Raw genomic sequence first — 22,759 nt, forward strand, 5'->3', positions numbered from 1 at the left:
ACACTCATTAATTAGAGGGAGAGGGAAATTATATTCTCTACCCACTCACCCACCCAAAAATTATTTGTATGATACTTTTTGAAACTATTAATAGTTTTAGTGGCTTAGAAGAACATTGATGAAATGAATCATGAATCCATTTCCCCTTGTGCAATTTGGCTCGCTTTCATCCTATAAAGCGGTGTAAATCGTAGCCACAAAAAAAGGGAAGCCGAGTAATTCCTTGACCCGAGCAAGAAGTTGGACTGTATTAGTTCTGGTCAGCTTCCAAAAGGAATATGATTTTCCTTGTCGGGTTCACTTCATAACTGTCTCAACAAGTCTCCTATTGATTGCTCTTGCAGATTAGAATTGATTTTGCACTGCAATGCGTTTTCCTTTCTCTTTGCATCTTCCTGCTATCATTATTTTTTTTTCCAGCGTCCATTTGTCAAATCAGCGTTATAGATGTCAATTCCCTCGGGAATAAAAACAGCTGGCTACCGTTGTAGGATGAATAACGTGAGGATTTTCTTGCAATACACGAGTGAATCAAATGGTGTGTGTGTGTTTGTGTGTTTGTTTTTCTACAGAGACAAAGACTTCGCCCATACCGTCATCCAACGCACCACATAAGGCTGAGCCTCCAGTGGGCGGAGCTGGCAAACTTCTCAACTTCTTCTCGCCTCTTCTCTTTGGGATAGTGCTGCTTATCATGTAGTGAGTAAACACACACACGCACACACACAAGTTTCCTATTTTTCCATCATATTTTTTGCGTTCCTGTCTAGATGTAACTGTCAAAAAGGAGAAGACGAAGAGGGGGAAGAAGAAGAGGCCGGATCTTTGTTTTCTCTTTTTGCACAAGTCCCAAGGATGTCGTGCATTGATCATTTCTGTCTTATCATCGACTTACTTGCCAAGATGACTTGTACAATGCCCCCCTCCCCCACACCAATGAAGCAGTTTCAATTAATGTCGACACGCAAGAGGAGCCGCCGCCTCATCTTCATCATCGTCTTCATCAGCAGCAACAGTAGAAGCAACGCTGAAAACACTTGCCCGCTGGCTTTAATTTAATTTGTTCGGCTGGTATTGACTTTCCACTCTGCCTTTTTTTTTTTTTTTTTTTTTTTTCTCGGGTTTCGTGTGTGTGTGAAACGACAGCGGAATTCACACAACAAAAACAAAATCGGCGCACCTAAAAGTCGAGCATGTGCTCACGTGCTTATGCCCAGCCGCTGTGCCAGTGCCCCCATACAGCTAAACCGTCATGCCAAAGACTCAACGACGCCCCCTGCAGTATAAAATATCAAATATGTTCCAAATTCAACAGGGATGCGAGGACCAACACTTGTCTGCTTGGTTGAAACATTTTGCTTGCATCTGTCAAGAAGGACGATGATTGTAAAAACAAAAACAAATATATCTATATGTGGAATAAAGTCTAAAGCTGCCCTACTATTTTTTTTTTACTTCTGACAAAGATATAAGGCTCTTTTTCGGGTAGGCATTGATGGCTGTAAAATAACACAAATCACTTTGCTTTCTGACGCCTTCACGCGCATAGAAAATGTCTTTTTGCAGTTTTCAGTCACCAAGATCAACTCTTGGTATTATGTTATTCCGACGAGTACCGATGTGTTTTATTGTGGGTTTTTTTATGTATTTTATGGAGAAACAACTACAAAACACACATATAGGCTTTTAGTTCAGTTTTTTTTTTAATCCGACATTCATAAAGGCTTATTTCTCTGATCCAATTTTGTAAACTATGATATGTAACTTTAACATTGAAGAAAAGTTTATTATTTAATAATAATAATAAAAAAAATAATGTATGAATTAGCAGTAGAATGTCGTTACCTGTACCTGGGGTCTTTTTTATATCTGTATATACAATGACAGGTTTCAACCATTAAATGTGACCATTTCACAATGAATGACGACACCGGGTCTCATTTGAACATTGTGAGCAGTTATTTTCTTTACATACTCCAAAACAGCTGTCCAGACCGAATCATTCGGATTTGTCTTTGGTTCGACTGCTCAGGTGAGTTAAAAAGAGCTAGCTTGTCGTGTATTATGTGCTGAGGTGTTTTTTTTTGATGGCCAGTTCAGGATGTAACGTGCCTCTGGCTTCAATTGAGCTGTGAGCAAAAAGGATAGAGAAAAAATTGTTTATCAAAAAAGATGGTTGCTCTCTCTTAACCTTTGATGCTCCTTGTGCATGTGTGTCGCTTTAAAAGTACCTTGCTCTTCTCTCTTCGTTATTCTGACAAGTTCTGGCAAGCCAATACGGGGACTGAGGACAAATCAATACACCATCTAACAGCTGTCGGCTGGTGTGTGCGTGCGAGCGTGCTTGAGTGTTTATTCATTCATTCATCTTTGTGCCTTTATTTTATTAATTCACAAGCTATTCACGAGCTTCCAAATGTGTAACGAAAGTGTGACGCCCTCATTTGTTCAGTGTTGGTCACACTCGTCCCCCCCTGTTGGCCGCATTTCAAGTTCAGAAAGAAGATTGAACCCTTCACCTTGTATATGGACCCGGCTTTAATTAAATGGCAATTGAAATGGTCAGCCACGCTCTTTGTCTGAGTCCAAGATGTGACCCACATTAACCTTTGATATCTACCGTGTGTGTGTGTTAGTGTGTGCTTGCAGGGCAAAGCCATCAAAAAGCTTGACAGCCTCTCTCAGCTCTAATGACTACTTTGACCTTCCATTGATAAATGGAGGAATGACACAATCTCTCCTTCTGTCTTAGGCGTGCAGTGCAGCCTTGTCTTTTCTATGACGACTGCTTTTATCATCCATTAAAGCTTAACATTTGTACAAATTTGGCTGCCACCAAAATAAACAAAAGATCCCTTGGAGAAGAACCACATCATTCTAAAAACGGCTGTTATGCTAATATTGCTTAGCTAGAAACCCCATTCAATGTACGGCAAATAAGTTTTAAAGCACTAAAAAACAACTTATAATTAGTTTTTTAATGAATTATGCTGCCAAAATGTGCATTTGTGAGTATATTTGGATCAAACCGTTTAAATGCGTCACTCCACGAGAGCGACGCGGATAAAAGCGCTAGGGCGCTGTCCATGGTGCTGAACCGATATTCTTACAATCCACTGAGGGGCGCTAACGAGTTATATCCATGGTAGGCCGACTGTGGTTTCGGATAAGAAGAAGAAAGGTTCCGCTTTTGTGTGAGTGTGTATTCTGTTTTTGCAGCACAGTTCAAGACGATGGGGTGAGTGTTATTGTGTTATAATTCCAAGGGTTAAATCCACACTATTTTATTTAATGCATTCATGTTTTGATTTTAAATGTAGTTTGAGGAGCGAATGGCATGTTTGATCGCCGTGTTATTCGATGTTTTTGAAGCTCGAGCCGCTGTCATCCCACACAATGCAGCATCTCAATGCAAGCTAGCTCCGTGCGAGCTGTCATTTAGAAAAGATCTGTTTGTTTCTTGTCCTAACAAGACTAATAAACATGATTGCTGCCTTAATTGTAGCCTTCGTGCATAGAATAGGGTTCATATTAATCCGATTTTTTTTAAATAACACGATATAGTTATGTTAAGTCACTTCAGTGGTTATTTAATGAAATCGTTGAATAAAAAAGTACCAGTATAATATCAATAATGTAATGATTCTGAGTACTGAGGAGAGCTATTTACTATTTTTGCTTGTTTGTTTGTTTGTGCAGTTTGCCAGAGTCCTTGTGACCTTCAGTGGTGTCTCTTTGGCCACCACCCAGCTGTTTATCAACATGCAAGGTTTCTACTCCAAGCTGGACTCTTCCCCACTGCTGGGGGGAGAGGGCGCCCCCGTACCCCTGAGCCTGGCTGTGGAGACGGAAAAAGCCCAGGCGCTTTTGCAGACATTCAGCTCCGCCTCCCTGCTTGCCTCGGCGGGTTTGGGCGTCTTCTGCGTGGCGGCGGACCACGCCCTGCAGCTTCCGCTCATCCAGCATCACCTGTGGCTGCGCGCCGCCCTGGACAACGGGACCCATGCTGTTGTGGGGTTGTGGTCCTGGGCTGTGGTCATCGGGCTCAGGAAGAAAAGTGACTTCTATGAGGTGCTGCTGGCGGGTCTCCTGGCGTCCATCATTGACTTGGACCACTTCTACATGGCCGGCTCACTGTCACTCAAGGTGCTTTTTTACACACAAGCAACATTTTAGTTTTGTAGTGATGGGGAAAGAAGGTTTTTTTAGTCCACTAGACAGAACTTATTCTAATTAATATACACAAATGCGTTTTGTCACGCAGGCCGCCGTCTCCCTGCCTCAGCGGCCTCCTCTCCACTGCTCGTCTCTCATTCCCGTCCTCTGCCTGTCCCTCCGCTTACTCATGTGGCTGGGACGCCTCAAAGACGCCTGGTGCTCGTTGCCGTGGATGCTGTTCATATCCATGGCGACGCATCACGTGCGGGACGCTGTGCGCCGCGGCCTGTGGGTGTGTCCCTTGGGGAACACGGCGCCGCTCCCCTACTGGCTTTACGTCAGCACCACAGCGACGCTTCCTCACCTGTGCTCTGTGCTCATGTACCTGACCGGAGCCAGAGACGTCATCTCCACCAAACACGGAGTCGCCATCGATGTGTAGACTCCGTTAGGAGATTGTGCGGTGCAACAAAAGGGATGGCAAATTAATGGAAGGGAGAAACTATGAGCCAAATCCCAAACAAATGAGTGCCAACTTTTACTTTCCTACCCTGTAGGTAGTTCTTGCTTATTCACCTTTACGATATTTATCCAGTGATGACTAATTGATATTATCACAAGTACACTGTCTCTCACCAATATTTACTTTCACAAAATGTCTGAAGTGTCGCCTTACTTCAGAATGCTTCAATTGCACTTGCTTTATTATAGTTATAGTTGAATGATTAGTTTTTCACTGTCCACATGCAAATCCCCGTGTATTTGAATACCAATTAACATCATAGTATAATTTATAGATTATTTTAATTTAATGTTTAATTTTTTTCATTAGAAATTTTAAACCATATTTATTTGCTATTTATTGTTATACTGCTGAGGAAAATGTCGATTAAAACACAGATTTCCACTTGGTATTGCGATTTAACTAGATATATTGAGCTTTGTGTAGAGACAGGGTTTGAATACGGCTAGATTTTGTCCTCATTTTTAACCTGTATAGAAAGTCGTCTGTTTTGTTTCAGTATCATGAAAACGCTGATGTCATCCTGTCTCCACTAGAGGGCGACAAAGGACCAAGGTGGAATTGACGATTAGTCCATGCAAACGGTATGTTTATTTTCATCGTGTGCTGCTGTATTGTACATTTTGGCATCTTATAGTTTAATAAGACTTTGTTATCACTTCTTCTCTTATAATATAAAAAATGTTTGGAAATATTTGTCACAAATAGGAGTTTTACAAACTTGGTTACGAAGAGCAGTTTCTAAGGACACATGCACTTAGAATGTTTTTCCAGAAACTAACAGTTGTTAGCCAAACCTCTTATCACTGCTTAAGTCCTCCACTTGAAGCCTCTTTTGCACATAAGTTTGTTTCCATTTCTTTGCACTGTTTAGTTGCTGTAAAAAAACAAACCAATACACATAAAATAAAACAATGCACTATTATTTTAATCTCAATAAACAACATCTGGAATATGAGTTTGCTACAGGAAGCACAATGCCACACAAGTTGCGGCTTTTTCCATGAAGAATTAAACAAAGCACCCGAAAGCTGCCGGTGTGATAAAATAGTATTTATTTTTTTACAGAAACATACAAAGGTAGGGAGGGCACAAATAACAGCTTATGGTGATATCTGGCAAACAAATGAAGCCACAAAAAAAAAAAAAAGACACTATGTACATCTGAGGATGGATGCCTGAAAGAGGCTCCTGGCATCACAAAATAGAGAGAAAACAACGTTTCTATGAAGACTAAGAAAAGGCTCACATGGAATTATGGACAGTCTCTAATACTGCACTTTGCCCAAAAAATGTAATTTTATTACAAAATGTGTCTTAACACCAAGAAAAAAAAAATCCTAAGTGTTTGTTGTCAGTACAAATCTAAGTTTAAATCTAATTGAAAAGTTTAACTCAACAACCCCTTCCACTTTTTAATTATTATTTATTTTTCCTAGATATTTAAATTGAATGAAAAAGAACAAACACAACCTCTCCAATAAATATATTTCTTAGATTGTCTGGGACCTTCTGACTTGACCCCAAAAAATGAAATGAAATCCATGTTGAATGATCAGTCCAATAGAATAACAGAACAGCAACAATAAAAGCACAATGCTGGGGACATAAATACCGATATCCTCCATAAAAAAATCTTAAATGTGGTCATCTGGAATTTCAAATTCAAATATTTCCATCAATTCTGAATTACACAAACAGTTTCTTTTGAACACCTTTGATTTTCCTAATGAACTAAAATGAACTGTGTGATCCTGAATTGCTTACGTACATCCAAAAATGTTTCATGACATACATGTGATATACAATAACTCACAAAAACAAAGCTTCAACTGGATCTGTGCGTGTTATGCGGGGCTAGCTTGAGAGAACACGGTCGTCAAAGCGCTACTAACTTGACATCGTACACGGTCTGTCAGTTGACTGCACAGCTTTTGGATGACAACGCGGTGACAAAAACACAGGCGAGATAATGGAAGAAGAAATACGACACAAACTGAGGTATCTGGGGCTTCTCGTGAGCGCCGCTCGTTACTGTTTACCGAAGATCACAAGCTTTTAGGACCCAAGCACCGTGGGTGGCTTTTGTTGGGTAACCATGGTAACCGCTATCTCACCGGACCACACGGCCACAATAAGACTAGTCAAGTAAGGGACTTGAAACTGTCCTGTATTTGTTTTTCCTCTTTCTCCAAAGCTGTAAGATATACAAGCATTTGGGCTATAGCAAACTAGGTTAACAATTTGTCAATTCTTTTGATTTTTCCTTTATTTTAACCCAAATACGATGCGCTCACACATCCGCGGATGGACGAATACAAAAAAAAACCCGACATTAGCATGCAACATAAAAAAAGCAATACAATTCAAGTTGCCCACTTGTTGCCAGCTGCCCTGCTTCAGGCCTCTTTGACGCTTCAATGCTGCCAGATCAACTCTGCCACTCATTCACAGCATCGAGTCTGTCTGATATACGTGACCGGATAACCCATGACGACTAAAATAACCTGAGGGGTCATTAGAAACGTCCCACCAGGAGGCTCGTGCTGCAGATGCATTGCGCGGAAATGTCAAAGAGTTTGTTTTGCGTCGTCACAGTTCTTAAACGGATTCCGGTTCGTCTACGGTAGTTGAATACGGAACGTAGGCGTGCTGTCATGACGGCCGACTCTTCGGAGGAGCCCTAGAACGGGCCGAGGAGTAGATGATGTTTGACTTTAACCTGGAGAGAAGATGGAAAAGGGACGCCACATTAAAAAAATCCATATATCAATGTCAGTAAGCACTGCCAGATGGAAATGACAGAGTGGAAGACATATTTACAAGACCATATGTGCTTTTTATAGCGACACGTGGACGGCATTTGCTCAAATGTTTTATTTGATGTTGTTTAATCAATGCGGTGAATGCCAAGAGATGGATTCAGTCCCTTGGTATTTTTTTTGTGTATTTGTTTGTTTGCTGCACAGCCATGACACTCGTACTTTTGCAAATGGATTTCGAATAAGAGAGCGTAACCATTGGCTTTATAATTATGTTACCCACAGAGGCCATTTGTGCCATCCACAACTATCTCCCAAACGGGCAAAGCTGAGGAAATGCACAACCACACGTGTGGGAAGTGATCGTATTCGGAAAACGTGTGCGACGGTACAGAAAGAAATTGAGGAAGATAATAGCGATTATTCCTGAAGATGAGTTTCACGCAATGTGGGTTTTGCTTGAGCGTTTTATTTCTAACCACCGTGACCGGTCGGCGGGGGGCGGAGCTAGGCCATGCGACTTAGCCAGCCTACTTTGTTGCTATATTTACCAAATTTTAAGAAGCGAAGAATGCGATGAGCAATAAATCAGCTCGGTGATGAAATGCAGTGTCCACAAGTGAGAATCTAACTGATGTATTTACTGTCTTTACGGGTGCTTGGAGTTCTAAACTGCGCTGTCCCTGGTGGTCATGGTTACGCAACGACATACTTGCACTGGCAAAAGGTTTGGTGGGGTGAGCTGAGGCTACTTTAGACCCAAAAAAAAACATGTCACAAATTTTTTATGATGATACTCACATCAAACTGGCAAGGACTTCATTTTGACCATGGAGGTGAGCTCTTGTTTGGTCACATGCTCACGCCGCCTCTGCCTCAACCTGCAAATGGAAAGCAATTTGCATTTAAATAAAATAAAAAAAACTAAATGTGGGAATAAATGTAAATAAATAAAATAAGATAACTAAATAAAATAAACTGCAAGTATGTCTTACCACACCACAAAGATGAGGGAAACGACGGTTGCTACGATAACCACGGCAAACAAAACCAGGAGAATCACCAATCCCAAATTACCGTCGTCTTGCAGAACCGGCCCTGGAAAAAATTTCATGGGGGGAAAAAAATGGTAGAAGTTAAAAAAATAAATAAAAACACAGCCAATGTTGAAAAGACGAGATGCAGAAGTAAAATAAAAACAGCATTGTCAGAAGGACACATGAATGTGTTTTGGGGTATAAATGATTCTAAATAAGCTATCATCACTTTACATTCAGATTTAAAACATGCCAAGAGTAAACAGACTCGCACAAAGTACACAAATACAAATCACAGAGAGGGGAATCCACATTTAAAAAAAAAAAAATCTTGCGGTGGTGGACTGATTGATGCGGCCCGGGTAAGAACACACAAAGAGAGTGCATCTGGTTCACAAAACATTTCGAAGCTCTAATCACTCACAGATGCACTTCTCCAAAATTGAGCGGCTTTAGAAAGCCAAGTGCGTGTATAGAGCGAGTACTTTTTGAACACGTGTTGGCAACAGCGTGCCAGGTGTGTCAAACGGCTTGCCGGCATTTACCTTTTCGTGAGTTCATAATGTACAAAAGCAATGGCGGCTGCAGTTAGATGTCATTTGAACAGTAAGCACTAACAGTAAATGATGCCTTATTATTTTGCCAGTAATGGCGGTCGCCCGTGGCGACAGGAATGTGCTTCGATCAAAGTTTGACCCCAAACGAATCTTCTTTAATCATCTTGGCACATTGATGTCAAAAAACGTAAATTGATATTGCAAATGGCCACACGTTTATCATTTGGAGAGACTTACTAAGTGACTTTGAAGTCGATGTTTCTGGCTTTGTGTTGAAGGGAAACAAATAGTCTGGAAAATTCTCCTCCGGAGGTTCAGACGTGGCGGGGTCTGCGGGATGGACGCACAAACACGTACATGTGTCAGTTGCGGTCGACATCACGGCTTGCTCAACTCGAGTTGTTTTTGCATCGCTGATGATATGCTGGGCTGAATTTACCAATACCGTAAATTTCGGACTATAAGCCGCAACTTTCTTTGCAAATTTTGAACCTGGAATCACAAGTTTTAGCTGGTGCGCCTTATAGTCCGGTGCGGTTTATAGTCTGAAAATTGCAATCAGATTGCAAATAATGATCTTTTTCTAACCTTCCCAGGGCCGACCGTAACGGAGAGGAGTCCAGTCACTCCACTGGCTATCGGCGTCAAGCTCGTCCCTGGCTCGGATTTGAACTTGATGGGGGTGCCCAACCAAGGCGTCAAAAATCTCCATTGAACTGTCCTCGGTGTAAACCTAATGGAGAAAGAAAGGACAGCAAATGGTAAGTACTTGAAAGATATGACTTGATGATCTGATTCGGGTTAACTATTAATTAAAATATAAAAGACTAACCTCTGACCAGTACTGAGATCCTTGTGGCCTGTATCGTACATGAAACACGAGAGGGAAAGCATCATGTAGTGGCCACGAGGATGGAAGGTTCCATGAGATGAGAAGCCTCTTTGGAAAGCCTTCCACCTTATTGACCAACAGGGACTCAGGAGGGTCGGGTTTTACTGAAAAGACAAAAGTGTTTGGATAAGCTAATGACCATTTACCTGGAATCTCGCTTTGGTTTGTTTTGACACGTTAATGGCACGGCAGTGCATGCACCGGAAAAAGCTTTTAGTCAAACTGACACTCCTTTAATGGAAATTAGCAAATGTGGTAAAGTGCATAGTAAATACATGACATTTATTTTACATATATATATATATATATATATATACACATTTTATTGTTTATTTATTTTTGTTTATTTATTTATCTATTTATTTATTCATTTTTTAATTCATTCTAATTGATTTATATAGTACTCAGATACCTTCCCACCTATTTTTTTTATTCTTTTAGCATACTTACAGAGCTTATCTAGCTTAAAGCGGGCAGACGTTGTCTCGGAACCAAGCGCGTTCGTGGCCGTGATTCTAAGCGTGTGGATCGTCTGCCAGAAGGCTGGGTGCTCGACATCGCAGTACTTATGGACTGGGTCCACCAGGCAAGGCTGCCCGGCTTGTCCATTACCCCTTGAAAAAGACACAAAAAAACAACTCAAAACTTGCACTCAGATAAAAACAGTGCAGCCAAGTGGTTACTTTAGTTGCAGTAACTGACTTTTACCTGAGGGAGGCGTTGTACTCGACTGGAAGAAAGGTTTTTACTGATTCTACCCAGGAGCAGCGAACATGAGTGTGATTTGGAACTTGACAGGAAATGCTGAGCAGCCCTGGAGGGTCTGCAAGAACAAAAGTCAAAGATAGAACATTCAGACTTGGTATCAAAGAAATAATTGAAGTAGTGGAAGAGGTTTCATAAGCGGTTCGTGGAAAACAAAGTTCTCTCCCTCGAAGGAGGGCCACTTAGGGAGCCATTTCCTTTTAGAGACAGTCACGGGAAATGGAGTCTTTGTCATTGTAATAGGATTAACACGAGTTTTCCTCGAGGACCAAATCTTTCAATTACATAACTGAGTTTAATTTATTGATGAAAGATTAAAACTGTCAAACACTTACGGCCAAGTCTGAGTTTGATGGAGTGAAGGAGGAGCCCGTGGTTGTCATAGCAACTGTAATTGCCCTGGGCTGAAAGGTTAACGTGAAGCAGGACCAACGATCCATCTGATGTCACTTTGTGCCCAGGCAACGCTTGGTTGTCGTCGAGATGCCACGCCACCGGTATCCTACTGGGCCAACGTGTTAATAAGCTTGATTTAAAAAATTAAAAAATAAAAAGCAGAGATTACAATTCCTTACTTCATTTGTGACTTCCCACATGCCAGTGTCACATTGGAGTCCAAGCGCCCGTACTGCACGTCCGAAACTGCAAACACAGACATAAAATATTAAAGCGCGCCGCTTGTCTGGCCGAGGCGCGAGCACTCGTATTTTGCGGCGCCGTGGTCTGTATTAATGTGATGTACTATGTGTCACGCTTTGCACCGGGGTGGACACAATAACATAACCATAGAAGGTTCGTGGTCCTTCAGGCACCGAGCTGGAACCGACTTTGACGTTCTTGCTTGCGAGTGTTTCGGCTTCTCTGGAAGCTTGTCTGGTTAATCATTTCATGAGCATTAATCAAATGTTTTGACACAAATAATAAACTAGCAGGATGAGAATAACATTAAATCAGAATCATCTTTATGGGCTCAGTATGTTTATAAAAAAAAAAAGAAAACGCACACAAGGAAATTGTCACTGGTTAGCTTGCGCTGCTCTCGTGGTTTACTAAAGATACCAGAAGCCTTTGAAGAGTTCTTCCTTGATAAATGATTATCCAAACAAAAATTTGATTATTGGTCTGCTGCTCCTGTTTGGCACAAAGGTGGAATACAGATTGGACTGTTCACGAGTCACAACATCTGACTTTTTATGTGTCCACCTTTGAGACAATGTCTGACGTGTTAGATTCAAGTAGATGGAGGATTTCATATAAGTCCAACTTATAAAAAGTCTGCACAGCATGCAAGGTAATTGAATTATCTCTGCCCTAAATCACAAAGAGTATTTTTCTCACGCAACCTTAGCGACATTTAGCAATAAAGCAGCCTGACTTTTCGAGGTCTCCAAAACTGCTTTATCCAAAATACTGCAGTTTGAACGTGCGTGTTTAAATAGCTACATGATATGAACGTTGGCTTTTACAGCACATCTCAAGTGGAAAAATATTTGACAGGGAGTACAGAGCTAAGCACACACTAACTTTAATTAATTCACAACTTCTGTGCCCGCTCTGCAGGACTTTTTTTTTTTTTTTTTTGCTAACTCACAATTTGGCCTAAGTTTCAGTTTCCTGTTTTTCATACTTGCATCTTATTTGCTCAGGCATAATATGGAGCTTATCAGCTCTGATCATATTGATTTTTCTTTTTTATATATATTGTCAGACCCTTCGTTTTTGTGGTTGCGTGTAGTGCAAAGATGTCTGGTTCGAATGTGTGTCTTCATGTTTTATTGGCAGTCGAGCACATTATTCCCCCAAACCCGCAGCGTTCCACTCATATCTGATTTTGCCTCTGGCAAAAAAAAAAAAAAAAGCCACGGCGCATGCACAAGTGCCCACACAAAAGCACACGCAAATGCGTTTAAGTGCATGCCTTCACATACACGAATAAACGTTCACACAAACATATGTGTGGAGGAAAGCTGGTCAAATCAGTTCATGAAAAAGTTTTAAAAAAAATAAAATAAGAGTTGGGTTACAGGAAGGGGGGAATAAAACTGACAGTTTTACGGCCAGTATTCTTATTAATGAAATGAATAATTTAACCTCAGCTTGGATCAGATAACAGACACAGCAAGGAAAAATATTGGGGAGGCGTTAAGAAAAGAGGAAAAATTGTCTCCGTTAGAAAAAGTTGTGCCATGACAATTTCTCAATACCGACAAGGGGAAGAAAAAAAAAACACGTCGACAATAGAATTTATGCGAAACGCTAACCGAAGAAAAACTTCAAATGGGGCTGAAAATGCTTCGAAAACCATAAAAGTGAACAAAATGAAGGCTTTGCAAGACGATGGGAAAATGTTTTCTTTAGAATGCGTGTCTTTTATGGTATTTTCCCAAAAGACAAAAACATACATTATAACCAGTTATTTCATTCTAAATGCAAGATGTCTTCTTTTCTCTTTAACTGAGCACCCAAAATACTTTTTATATGTGCATGTGAGTTTTTTTATTTTTTTTAACAAAAGTATTTTTAAATATGTCCTCACGATAAGTGAAGGAGCGTGTGTCTGTTACCTTCATTGGTCCAAATCTGGGCACCACTGAGACATAGTGACCAAGATAAAAACCAGATGACTGTCAGACTCCCAGGACTGGACAAAAGACCTGGCATCTGTAAAGACACACAAGGGATCATCATCAGGACCCAAGACTTATCATAATAGTAATATTTGACCTTTATATTACTTTTGACTTGGATTTTGAGCGAGCAACAATTTAAAAGTTGCTGATGTGACAATTTTAGTCAAGCTATGAAACTAATAGAAGACAGCCCTGCTCCAAGGCCAGTCAACCACTTTTCCCATTAAACTTAAATTTGCAACCAAAACCATATGTACTATATGTCAAAACATCTTTTTGGAAAAAAAAAAAAAAAAAAAATCAAAAAGATCAGCATTTTTAGTCAATTATGTAAAAAAAAAAAAGACTGAAACATGAAACTTAAATATTCACGCAGTAACTTGTACGCACATTTATTTCTAACATAGCTCCAACGTAACTCTCAAAATCCAATTCAAGAAGACTGCAAAAAATTGATAAAAATTGAAAATAATATTTGCATTGCGGTGCTGTCCGTCTCTGGCATTGTGGTGTTACATTCACCACGTTGCCAGTCTGACCTCTCAAAGCACACTCAGCAGATTCAAAGTTGATATGTTTACATTCCTTTTCCTCTTGCAGCCGTGCCACCTTGCTGCTAGAGGAAAGCCTCGAGAAATGTGAGACCTTCTGTGTTCATTACGAAATCCACTTCTAGCAAATTTCATGAATCAATCAATTAGGACTTGGCTCTCTGCTTGTTCACAATCTCAAGGAGCACTGATAACTCCTCAAGTTCTTTCCACAGGCTGTTTGTCTCTCTGCAGAATTTCTGTGTGACTCAGTTCTCCCAATTGTCACGTTTCACTATCTCACCCAGTAACAAACAGTAGTAAACTTTCCGCAGCCATGGATTTCATCACCAGAATGCCATAACCATGTCTAAAGTATGCCCAACAAATCCCAAGTGCCATTTTCCTAAAACAGATCCTATAAAGGTCAAGACACTTTATGAAGAAAAATATTGGTTTGAACCCCAATTGAAGAAATGAGGCCAAGCTGAGGAATCGTGACAGAGGTCAAGTATTAGCTCATGCTGAATCTTAGTAAGTGGCGGAAAGAAAATGGAGTACATACTTCCTTAAAGATCAAAACAAATCCTTGGCTCATGACAAAAACAACTAAAAAGTTGCATGCACACTTGCATGATGACTAATCTGATTCTGGAGTAGACACTTTTAACCGTTGGTCTGTGTGGCAGCACAATCACACATCCTGAGTCACTCGTGCTGCTGCATGCCACTGCACATTCGGTCATCTTTACGAGGGCAGAAAAAGCAAGACGGGAAAGGGACTGAAAGAGAGACTGGGAAAAAAAAGAAGGTGGGTGAAATGGGGGCTAACATACAAGATGATAGAAAAGAAGCTGAACTATCTGATTTTTATGACTAGAAGTTTCCATGACTACGCTTTTCTTTGTCTTCAAGTTCTTTTTTTTAAGTATTTTTTATGGATGTTGGCAAACACTTTGGCTGGTCCTCAAATGCAACAAAAGTATAAAAAAAAACTGGGTGTGACTTATAGTCAAAACTTGTTTGATTCAACATCAATTTAGCTAACTGTGTATATTGTATTTTTTATTTTATTTTATTTTTTTATGTAGGGTCAATGAGGGAGCTTGTGCTCAAGATTAAATAAATGAAAAATTGAGGTATCAGCTAGCAGCATGTGTGCGTGCATGAATGTGCACAAGCGCTGAACCAACAAGATTTGAGGGTCAAGCCAAAATGTGCGCCGTGTTAACGGGGGCAACACTACAATGGCTCCTGTGTTTACCCAAGTTGCTATAGCAACCGCTGCACATTCATTTGGCTCTTTCAGACGACAACAACTCTACTGACAGACATTTACGTTTTACTCTGGAGTCACCCATTTAAAATATAACACACAAATGTTTATGAATGAATAAAGATCATTTCAATCTTGGTATGATGGAAGACAGGACACTTAGTCTTCTCCAAAAGTTTGTGCCATATACAATCTGTGAAAAAATACCAAAGACTAAACACACAAAGAAATAATGGCTACCATGTGTATACACTCACAGCACTTAGCCAATCTGCAGATAAAGACCAGAGTGGCTATAAGAGATTTTCAGAGTTGGAATAATGACATGTTAAGAAATCTGCCGGAGGCTTGTTATTGAGCTATTCAAATGACTTTTCAGAATTTGGTATGTGTATCACAACCTTGACTTAGGTTTCGTGCTTGTTTGAGTGACTGACTGAACGCTGCGGCAGAATGTTGGCCTAAATTCGACAATGCTGGAATTTCCTTTAGCTCAGCCGCCAAGGCAAGATGGCTACCATATGCCAGATATTTACGAAATGCATACTCGGGGGGTTGGATGTGGATTTGGCCACCGTTTTGCTCACACCTCAAATTTGAAACTAAGTGCACACACTTGATAAATATTAACATCTGAGAAGCGGTTGACTTGATTCCTGGTCATTGTTGCCGATACTTAATATACAAGCTAGTTTTTCGCAACAGTGATTTCTGAGGAAGAACTCAGAGAGTTACAACTGCTAAATCTTACCCACAGAAAGAAATAGTTCATTAATTGACATTTTTAGTGCTTAAAAAAGTAGGCGTGTGACTTGAACTTCTTATTGGGTTTGTTTTATTTATTGCATTCTTTGAAAACTGGTTTTACTTATTTCCTACCACATGTTTTGGATGTAGCCACTGGATGTTTGTTTTATATTATTATACTTATTAATCTTATTCATTTTGTATTTTTCACACAGTCCAAGATATTTTGTTCCATCTGACAACCTGAGGACCAGAAATTGTGTCCAAACAAAAGACATCCCGTGGTATGGTTTCTGACTAAGCTGCTTCTGCAAGTTTGAAGGTCAGTTTTGCTCTCGGGCTTCCTAATGTAGCTTGATCTTGGTTACGTAAAATTACTTACACCTTCTCTTTTGCTTTCACGCCAAACGAGACAATGTGCAGACCTTTTTGTTCTAAACAAATGTGCAGCAGCTCTTTCCTCTCTTCATACAAGAATCATAAAAGCTCCATCTTTAGGTCCACTTTTCAATTAACCTCTCAGTCCTTATGTTAGAAATGTCGTAACTACTGGAAAGCATAGAAATAAAAAAAAAGTCTCCATGAGGAAACTCAACTGCCACACTTTTATGGAGTTCAACACGGCTTGACTGTTTGGATTCTATTCAGATGGAGCCAGCTGTAATTACTAATCTGGGCACCACCAAAAAAAAAAAAAAAAAGCATGTGCGTTTGGAAAAGAGGACAATTTAATCTTGCCAACCATGTGCAGATTAATCAACATTTGTCAATATATTTTAATATTAGTTAAACACCAAACAACTTATCACATCTGCTCTCTGTTAAATCAGCAAAGCTTCAATGAAACGCCCAGCCCAAATCTAACCAATCAATTTCTAGCCTTATAATTTATGACCAGATACGGAATCAAACAACAAATTAAGATAAGACATTTGGCTTGCTGTCAAAATCCGGAAAAAAATAACTCAATTGCATGAACTCCTACACGTACACGCTCAGTTGCATAAGATGATTGCCGCACTTATCGCAGTCCAAGTCCATAAGACAGCAGGTTGACTGACCCAGACAAAAAAAAAAAATCTGGTTTGCCACACTGTGCTGATCGCCTGAGAGAGCAGAGCGAGCGAGAGAGAGAAAGTAAATGCAGCGTCCAAGTGCGTTTGACTGGCGCCACGCAACTGCTGGAAGCAATTATAGAGACATAAAGCAGATAGCCGTTTTACACAAGACGGAGAATCAAAAATGCATGCATATACACAAAATACAATGTGCACATTTAGCAATTGATAAATGTGTCATTTCATAACAATGCACATTTCAAACAGGCATCCCAAACCACTTTCATTGTATTTTTGTGTATCAATTCTGATTCTAATTCACGCAGATTTCAATTCAAAAATCATTAACGATGAAATCAGCTATTATTGTTTAGCCAGACCTTTAACACAGTTACCAGAGTTTCCGCTATTTTCTTCCAGCAGGAAGGAAAAATATTGGGAAGAGCACCCCACCCCCTTCCCCCTTTTCCACCCATCCCCTCCCACTCAAACGCATTGTGACCATCGAACATTGTAACCCCAAATTTCTCGAGGAGTGAGTCATTCTGCTGGGAATTCCGCGCCTTTGCCCATTGCTACCGACCGTCCTCGTACACAGAGAAGAAAATTTACGAGTAGAAACTGATATTGGAAAAATAAGTCAGTAAAAAAGAAAATATGGGATGAACAGACAATAACGACGCACAACATAAATCAGCATCTGTTTAACGACGCGTAAAAGTATGAGGACCTTCAGGACCGACAATGCACAGTCCAAACTAATGAGTGTGTGATGATTTACAGTAAACACTGCACAAAAAGCATTTTTTTAATTATATCAACAGACAAAGCCTTTACATACAGCTCCGAGCACTTTGTCTGGAAGACTTCTAGTAAACAGGAAGTGATGCGTGTTTGCAGGAGTTGATATAAGCGGTGACGCAAAACAGATGATATATGTCATAAAATTTACAATGTTCTTGCCAAATTAAATCCGTGTTCAGATATGCAATGAGTGTTAAGGCACTTGACTTTCAGTCAGGCCATTTTTTTTTTTATTCACCGCGTGTCAAGAAGCGATTCTTGAATATTTAAAGACTGTTAATAAATTATCCATGAATAAGCACCTGGAATCTGGGAAGGGAACAAGAAGTAACTAAGTGAGTGATAAAAGATGAACATCTGCTTTGAGACATTGGGTATTTGTTTACAATGAGTGCTTGCGTAACTCAAATTATGATTACATGTACTTCTGAGATGTAAGCACTTCTGAATGATTAAAAAAAAAATGTCAACGCTTGATTATTAATGTCAAGCTGGCAGAACAAGAAATGTTTAATCAATGTTGTGCAAATAAGAGCCTGTCCTGTAATAACAGCCCCCCAGGTCCTTATGTAACGCAAACTAGATTAGCTCCATTTTTTTTTGAGTTTCCTCTTCCGGAAAAAATGTCTCGCTCATTAGAAGTCATTTCCATGTAAGTGATGAGGGCAGAGAAAGGTGTTGCTAAGAGCTGGCGCCCATTTCCAGACTCCAGTCCCGCTATATAACAGTGAAGTTAAGACAAAATGGCCGACTATAAATCGGCCCAAAATTGAAAATATGACAAATGTTAGCATGCAACATTCAATAGAGAAAACTGTTAAAAATCCAAAAATTATAGACTTCAGATACTGCTGTGGTTCTGAAACAACTATAAAATTCCAAATAAAATTTGATTCCACATAATCAAAATAATAGCACAGTAGTCTTTTGATGGAGCCAAGCATGCATGGCAGCTACAGATTTATACCCGCTCTGACAGGTTAGTGTTTTTACACTTTAAAAAAAAAAAAAAAAAAAAAAACTTTGTCTGTAGGTGATTGTAATCTAAAAGAAAAGACTTAACATTTAACTTAACATCATTTCTATTAGTTTCTGTCATGTACCTGCCAAATCTGATATCATCATCATGCTCCATAAGGTCTCTTTAACCTCCTTGGAAAATACAAACGCTCCATAAAAACAACAAACACAGCAGGAGCAGGGGAGCCACGAGGCATAAAAGCACAGAGAGGGAGAGGAAAAGAAAAGAAATGGAATTTGGGTCAAAGGTCACAGTCAAATTTCACTGAAAAGGTGGAGCTGGTTCATCCTCATCTTCAATAGACATTCCAACACGATGATGTCGGCACCGACGTGAGCTCACATAAAACGTGTTTTTCACGGCCGCTTGTTTTTCTCAAGAACGGATCCTTCATAGAAATAAGTTTTCCTTCGTCACGACAGACTCAAAAATGAAAGTGACAAGTCTATCAATTATTGAGGATGAGTCCGTAAGGGTGCAGACGGGAAATAAAAGCGTGGCCGCACAAGTCGAGATAGCGGAACAGTATTTTTTTTTAGCTTTTTGTCCAAGGCCGATAAACTTGCATGTTCGATACCACTTTTATTCCGACTGATACGATACCAGGTACCCGATACCACTAGTACGTTTGATACCATTATCAGTTTACTATCGGTTTTCCTTAAAATGCCAGACACTACTGGGATTTTTTTTTTTATAATTCTCATTTCTAATCTCGAACGGCCACAAATTGGCAGTATAGGCTGCCATTGCGAATACCGATACCGAAAGCCAGGTGACTGACATTATCCCACTCTGAAAATTACATTAAAATAAAATAAATGAATATAAAGAACTGAGATCCGTGCAGGTAAAACGTTTATTTTCAATTAAAATTCCATGAGCATTATCATAACACTATCACTATTTTTATTGGTCAGTGAAGCTTAAAGGAAGCCACAACTCTAAGCCACAAGACCAGACTCCACTTTGGTGGCTTCACTATGTGGCTTGGAGCAGTCGGAACTGTAATTAATATCGGGAAGCAAGGTCGGGACTAGAAAGGGACCAACCGCTTCGAATCTGAGATTATTATTTTTAATGCAAAGTACTGCCTCAAAAATACTGCACTCTACTTTTTGAGTGGCGATAGACGAGATGAAAAAGAAGCAGAGTGGAGAAGAAATGCCCCATTGTAGGGCCCCTCAAAGTTGGTTCAATATCAAAAGCTGGCTCTCTCTGCCTCTCTCATGCAAACACACACATACCGAGAAAAGTATGGCCTCAGAGTCGGAGCTGGCAGCCAGCGCCGAAGTTCTTGGAGCAGCTTTCGCTCTAATTTTGAATTGATTACCAAGGGCCCACATGTGCGGAGAAGAGAATATGAAGACTCGTATGATTATGTGTTTATAAGTACGTTCGGAACCCCTGGGTCACTACGCATGTGCTGAACGTATATTGCCCATATGTGAGTCTGTGAGGAGGTCCATATGGGAGCCAGTACGTATGTGTACACGTATACAGTTTATGTCTATGTGTATCTTGGCTAGTGTTGGAGAAGAGATTGGACTGCCAGGAAGAGCTGTCTGCAGGCTATCAAGGGAAGCTGAAGTGAAACTAGAACCAGAACCTCTCTGAAACACAATTCAGCGAGTGTGAAAAATAACTAAGCCAAGCCAAAAAATATGATTTTGTGCTTCAGTAGAAAATGTTGGCTCACTAGAAGTTGAGTACGAATAGTGGAAAGGTGGCGATTTGCAATCTGCAGGTTTGTTATTGTGAGGACACAATTGTTTCATTGTCGTGCCTTTGACAGCGGTGAACTTCTTTATAAATGTTGATGACACTGAGACTGAGAAGAACACATTTTTATCGTTTGGTCATGATAGTTTGTTTTATTTATTCGTAGTAAATTTCGCGTACACTTGCGTAACAGTAAAATGATCAAACTGGATGATAAAATGTAAAACTAGGGAAGGGCGAGTACCGATAACAGCCTTATTTCGAAGTATCGGAACTTGCGGTTGAGGCTGGTAGCAGTATCGGCGCCCTCTGGTGGCCGTTTTACGATCAGAAACACGAAATCAGAAGAATAGGTAATTGCCGTTGCTTTGCGGATGATTTTAAGAAAGAAATGCTAGAATGGGAAATATAAGTCTTTATTTAAAATCATGTCATACTTTTCAATAGAAAATTGACTTTATTTGGGCAGGATCAATTTTGATTCCTCTTTTGAACTAATCTGTGAGGATTTCTAGTTTGACGGTGGAAAAACAGTACCTGGAATGAAGAGATTTTCTGGTTATATAAAGGGATCAAACATAGCTTTCTCCCAAAAATGGACCAAGGAGAGATTACAGTACTTTCCCTGATTAGCCAGAAAGGTGCAAAGTGAAAAATAGTTTGCGCCGCCTCAAACTACGACAATGGAAAATAAATCTGAAGCACATTATCATGCACTCCTACATGGTAATTCTGTGTTCATTGAACGTAAAACTTAATTTTTAAAACTTCCACACTGGATTTGAAGTGGAAGAAGAGCAACAATCTCCTTTCCCTAAAGCATCCTTGCACAAAATGCCCTTTTCTAATTGGAGTGACAGTCAAGAGGGGGGCACAAATTGCTGCTTATTTTAAGCAAAATACCTTTACTCTACTACTCCCGTGACGCCCCCCTAGGCTTGGGTCTGTTTGCATTCCTGTTGGACTCTATTTAAAGCCTTGATCACTTCACTGGCTGCAGGAATGCACATTTGTAGTGCCTAGACCACTGTCTCAAATCTATTTTCTCTCCAGTGGCAACCGCTCCATGAGAACAGGTATGATGTTGTTTATCATCGGGTGTAGAGGGGGCGGGGAGGGGAGGGGGGGGGGTCAAACTGACCTCTTTGAGGCTCTTATTACTACTAAACAAACAAACACCAATTGGACTGCAAAACACATACTATGGTCATAAAATGATCATAAACAATTATCCAGCAATTTAAATAAGACATAAAATATTAATGCAGAACAAGTCCAGAAAAGCGCTATATAGATTTGATGCGTTATTATTATTATTATTATACATTATGTTAAAGTTTTTGCTTATCGCATCTGATAGTAGCATGACACGTCCCCACGCGGACAACATCGGAGTAATGTCCCTGCGGTCCCAAAGAATGAGCCGGATAAACTTTCTGGCAGCCGCACGCGCATGCAGCCAGCGCGCTTAGCGAATGTCCTAACACCCCCCCCCCCCCCCCCCCCTTTCCCCCGTGCGCTCTAGTTCAACGGTTTAAAATGAACTAACTTACCTTGGAAAATCTCTCCCCTTGAGTCAAGCGGACATTATTATTTCGTCTCCCATGTTTGGAACTTTCGATAGGTGTTCTTCGGATTCCCGGAGAAACGAGAGGTGAGCGAACGCGACACGGTAACCGAGTAGGACAAGCAGGAGGGGGGAGGAGAAGGGGCAGGAGGGTGGGGGCAAGGGAAGAAGGCCGGTCAAGCTGGGAGAAAGCTCATTGGACGAGCGAGCTGTCAATCGTTTAACGAGTAGGCGGGGTGTGACTGTAAAGCGATTATGTTGAGTCTGGGAAAAACAACACAGGGGACAGGTCTGAGGAGAGCGACAGTGGGGACAGAACAACCAACAGTAGGGTGGTGATTTTTGTTCAAAATGTCAGCTTTTGTAGGTTTATAAGTGCTACAAACACATTGCAAAAGTAAAGACCCGAGAGAACATGATGATGTTATTGCGTCCCTCTAATTGAACACACATGAGCATTCCTCTTGCAAACTTGTTTACTGTATGCTGCACATGTATTTCTGATCAAAGTCATCAATCAGAATAGATAAATCATTGGGTCGTCGGTACAAATGCACTGTGTCATTTAAAATAGATTTCCATCTGTTTGATGAGTCACTGTCTATATGTGGATCCAAGCTTGTTTCACTTACTGATACAGGATCTATTTCTATACTAATCCGTTGCACAATGTGAGAACATCATCTCTTGAAAGCCATTATAAAAAACAA

General features: G+C 40.3%; 3 protein-coding genes across 5 annotated transcripts in view; 2 read left to right on the forward strand and 1 right to left on the reverse strand.

Annotated features, from left to right (window-relative positions):
- The window catches only part of cntfr (ciliary neurotrophic factor receptor), a 101,575-nt gene extending 99,653 nt beyond the window's left edge, over positions 1–1,922 (forward strand). Inside the window, exons 10-11 of one of the 2 annotated variants that reach the window (XM_037264985.1) lie at positions 573–699; positions 771–1,922. In XM_037264985.1, coding sequence (XP_037120880.1) covers positions 573–699; position 771 — 128 coding nt within the window. In that variant the 3' untranslated portion in view covers positions 772–1,922. Of the gene's footprint in view, positions 1–572; positions 701–770 lie in introns of those variants that run through there. The other variant, XM_037264987.1, reaches the window with a different exon arrangement.
- A 1,205-nt stretch (positions 1,923–3,127) lies between these two features.
- tmem267 (transmembrane protein 267) lies at positions 3,128–5,860 on the forward strand. The gene is made up of 3 exons (XM_037265015.1): positions 3,128–3,238; positions 3,700–4,146; positions 4,265–5,860. Exons 1-3 carry the CDS (start codon positions 3,143–3,145, stop codon positions 4,598–4,600), a joined length of 879 nt encoding a protein of 292 aa, XP_037120910.1. The 5' UTR covers positions 3,128–3,142; the 3' UTR covers positions 4,601–5,860.
- On the reverse strand, positions 5,720–22,193 carry il11ra (interleukin 11 receptor, alpha). 2 transcript variants are annotated; one of them, XM_037265010.1, is made up of 12 exons: positions 22,036–22,193; positions 13,259–13,355; positions 11,270–11,336; positions 11,030–11,199; positions 10,638–10,752; positions 10,380–10,543; positions 9,870–10,033; positions 9,626–9,770; positions 9,275–9,367; positions 8,439–8,541; positions 8,245–8,324; positions 5,720–7,403 (listed from the first exon to the last, which is right to left on the reverse strand). In XM_037265010.1, exons 2-11 carry the CDS (start codon positions 13,353–13,355, stop codon positions 8,246–8,248), a joined length of 1,197 nt encoding a protein of 398 aa, XP_037120905.1. In that variant the 5' UTR covers positions 22,036–22,193; the 3' UTR covers positions 5,720–7,403; position 8,245. The 2 variants fall into 2 exon arrangements, with proteins under 2 accessions (XP_037120905.1, XP_037120906.1); XM_037265011.1 differs by having other exon boundaries at positions 11,030–11,196; positions 22,036–22,192.
- Positions 22,194–22,759: the final 566 nt, after the last annotated feature.

Source organism: Syngnathus acus, chromosome 12, assembly GCF_901709675.1.
Source record: "Syngnathus acus chromosome 12, fSynAcu1.2, whole genome shotgun sequence".
In the NCBI taxonomy this organism is placed as follows: Eukaryota; Metazoa; Chordata; class Actinopteri; order Syngnathiformes; family Syngnathidae; genus Syngnathus; species Syngnathus acus.

Coding starts and splice junctions, on each gene's coding strand:
- tmem267 (XM_037265015.1), top strand. CDS start 3,143: ATGGTAGGCCGACTGTGGTTTCGGATAAGAAGAAGAAAGGTTCCGCTT. Junction 3,239..3,699: donor GCACAGTTCAAGACGATGGG/GTGAGTGTTATT, acceptor TTGTTTGTGCAG/TTTGCCAGAGTCCTTGTGAC. Junction 4,147..4,264: donor CCGGCTCACTGTCACTCAAG/GTGCTTTTTTAC, acceptor TTTGTCACGCAG/GCCGCCGTCTCCCTGCCTCA.
- il11ra (XM_037265010.1), bottom strand. CDS start 13,355: ATGCCAGGTCTTTTGTCCAGTCCTGGGAGTCTGACAGTCATCTGGTTT. Junction 10,753..11,029: donor CATCAAACTCAGACTTGGCC/GTAAGTGTTTGA, acceptor TTGTTCTTGCAG/ACCCTCCAGGGCTGCTCAGC. Junction 9,771..9,869: donor GATCTCAGTACTGGTCAGAG/GTTAGTCTTTTA, acceptor TTTCTCCATTAG/GTTTACACCGAGGACAGTTC.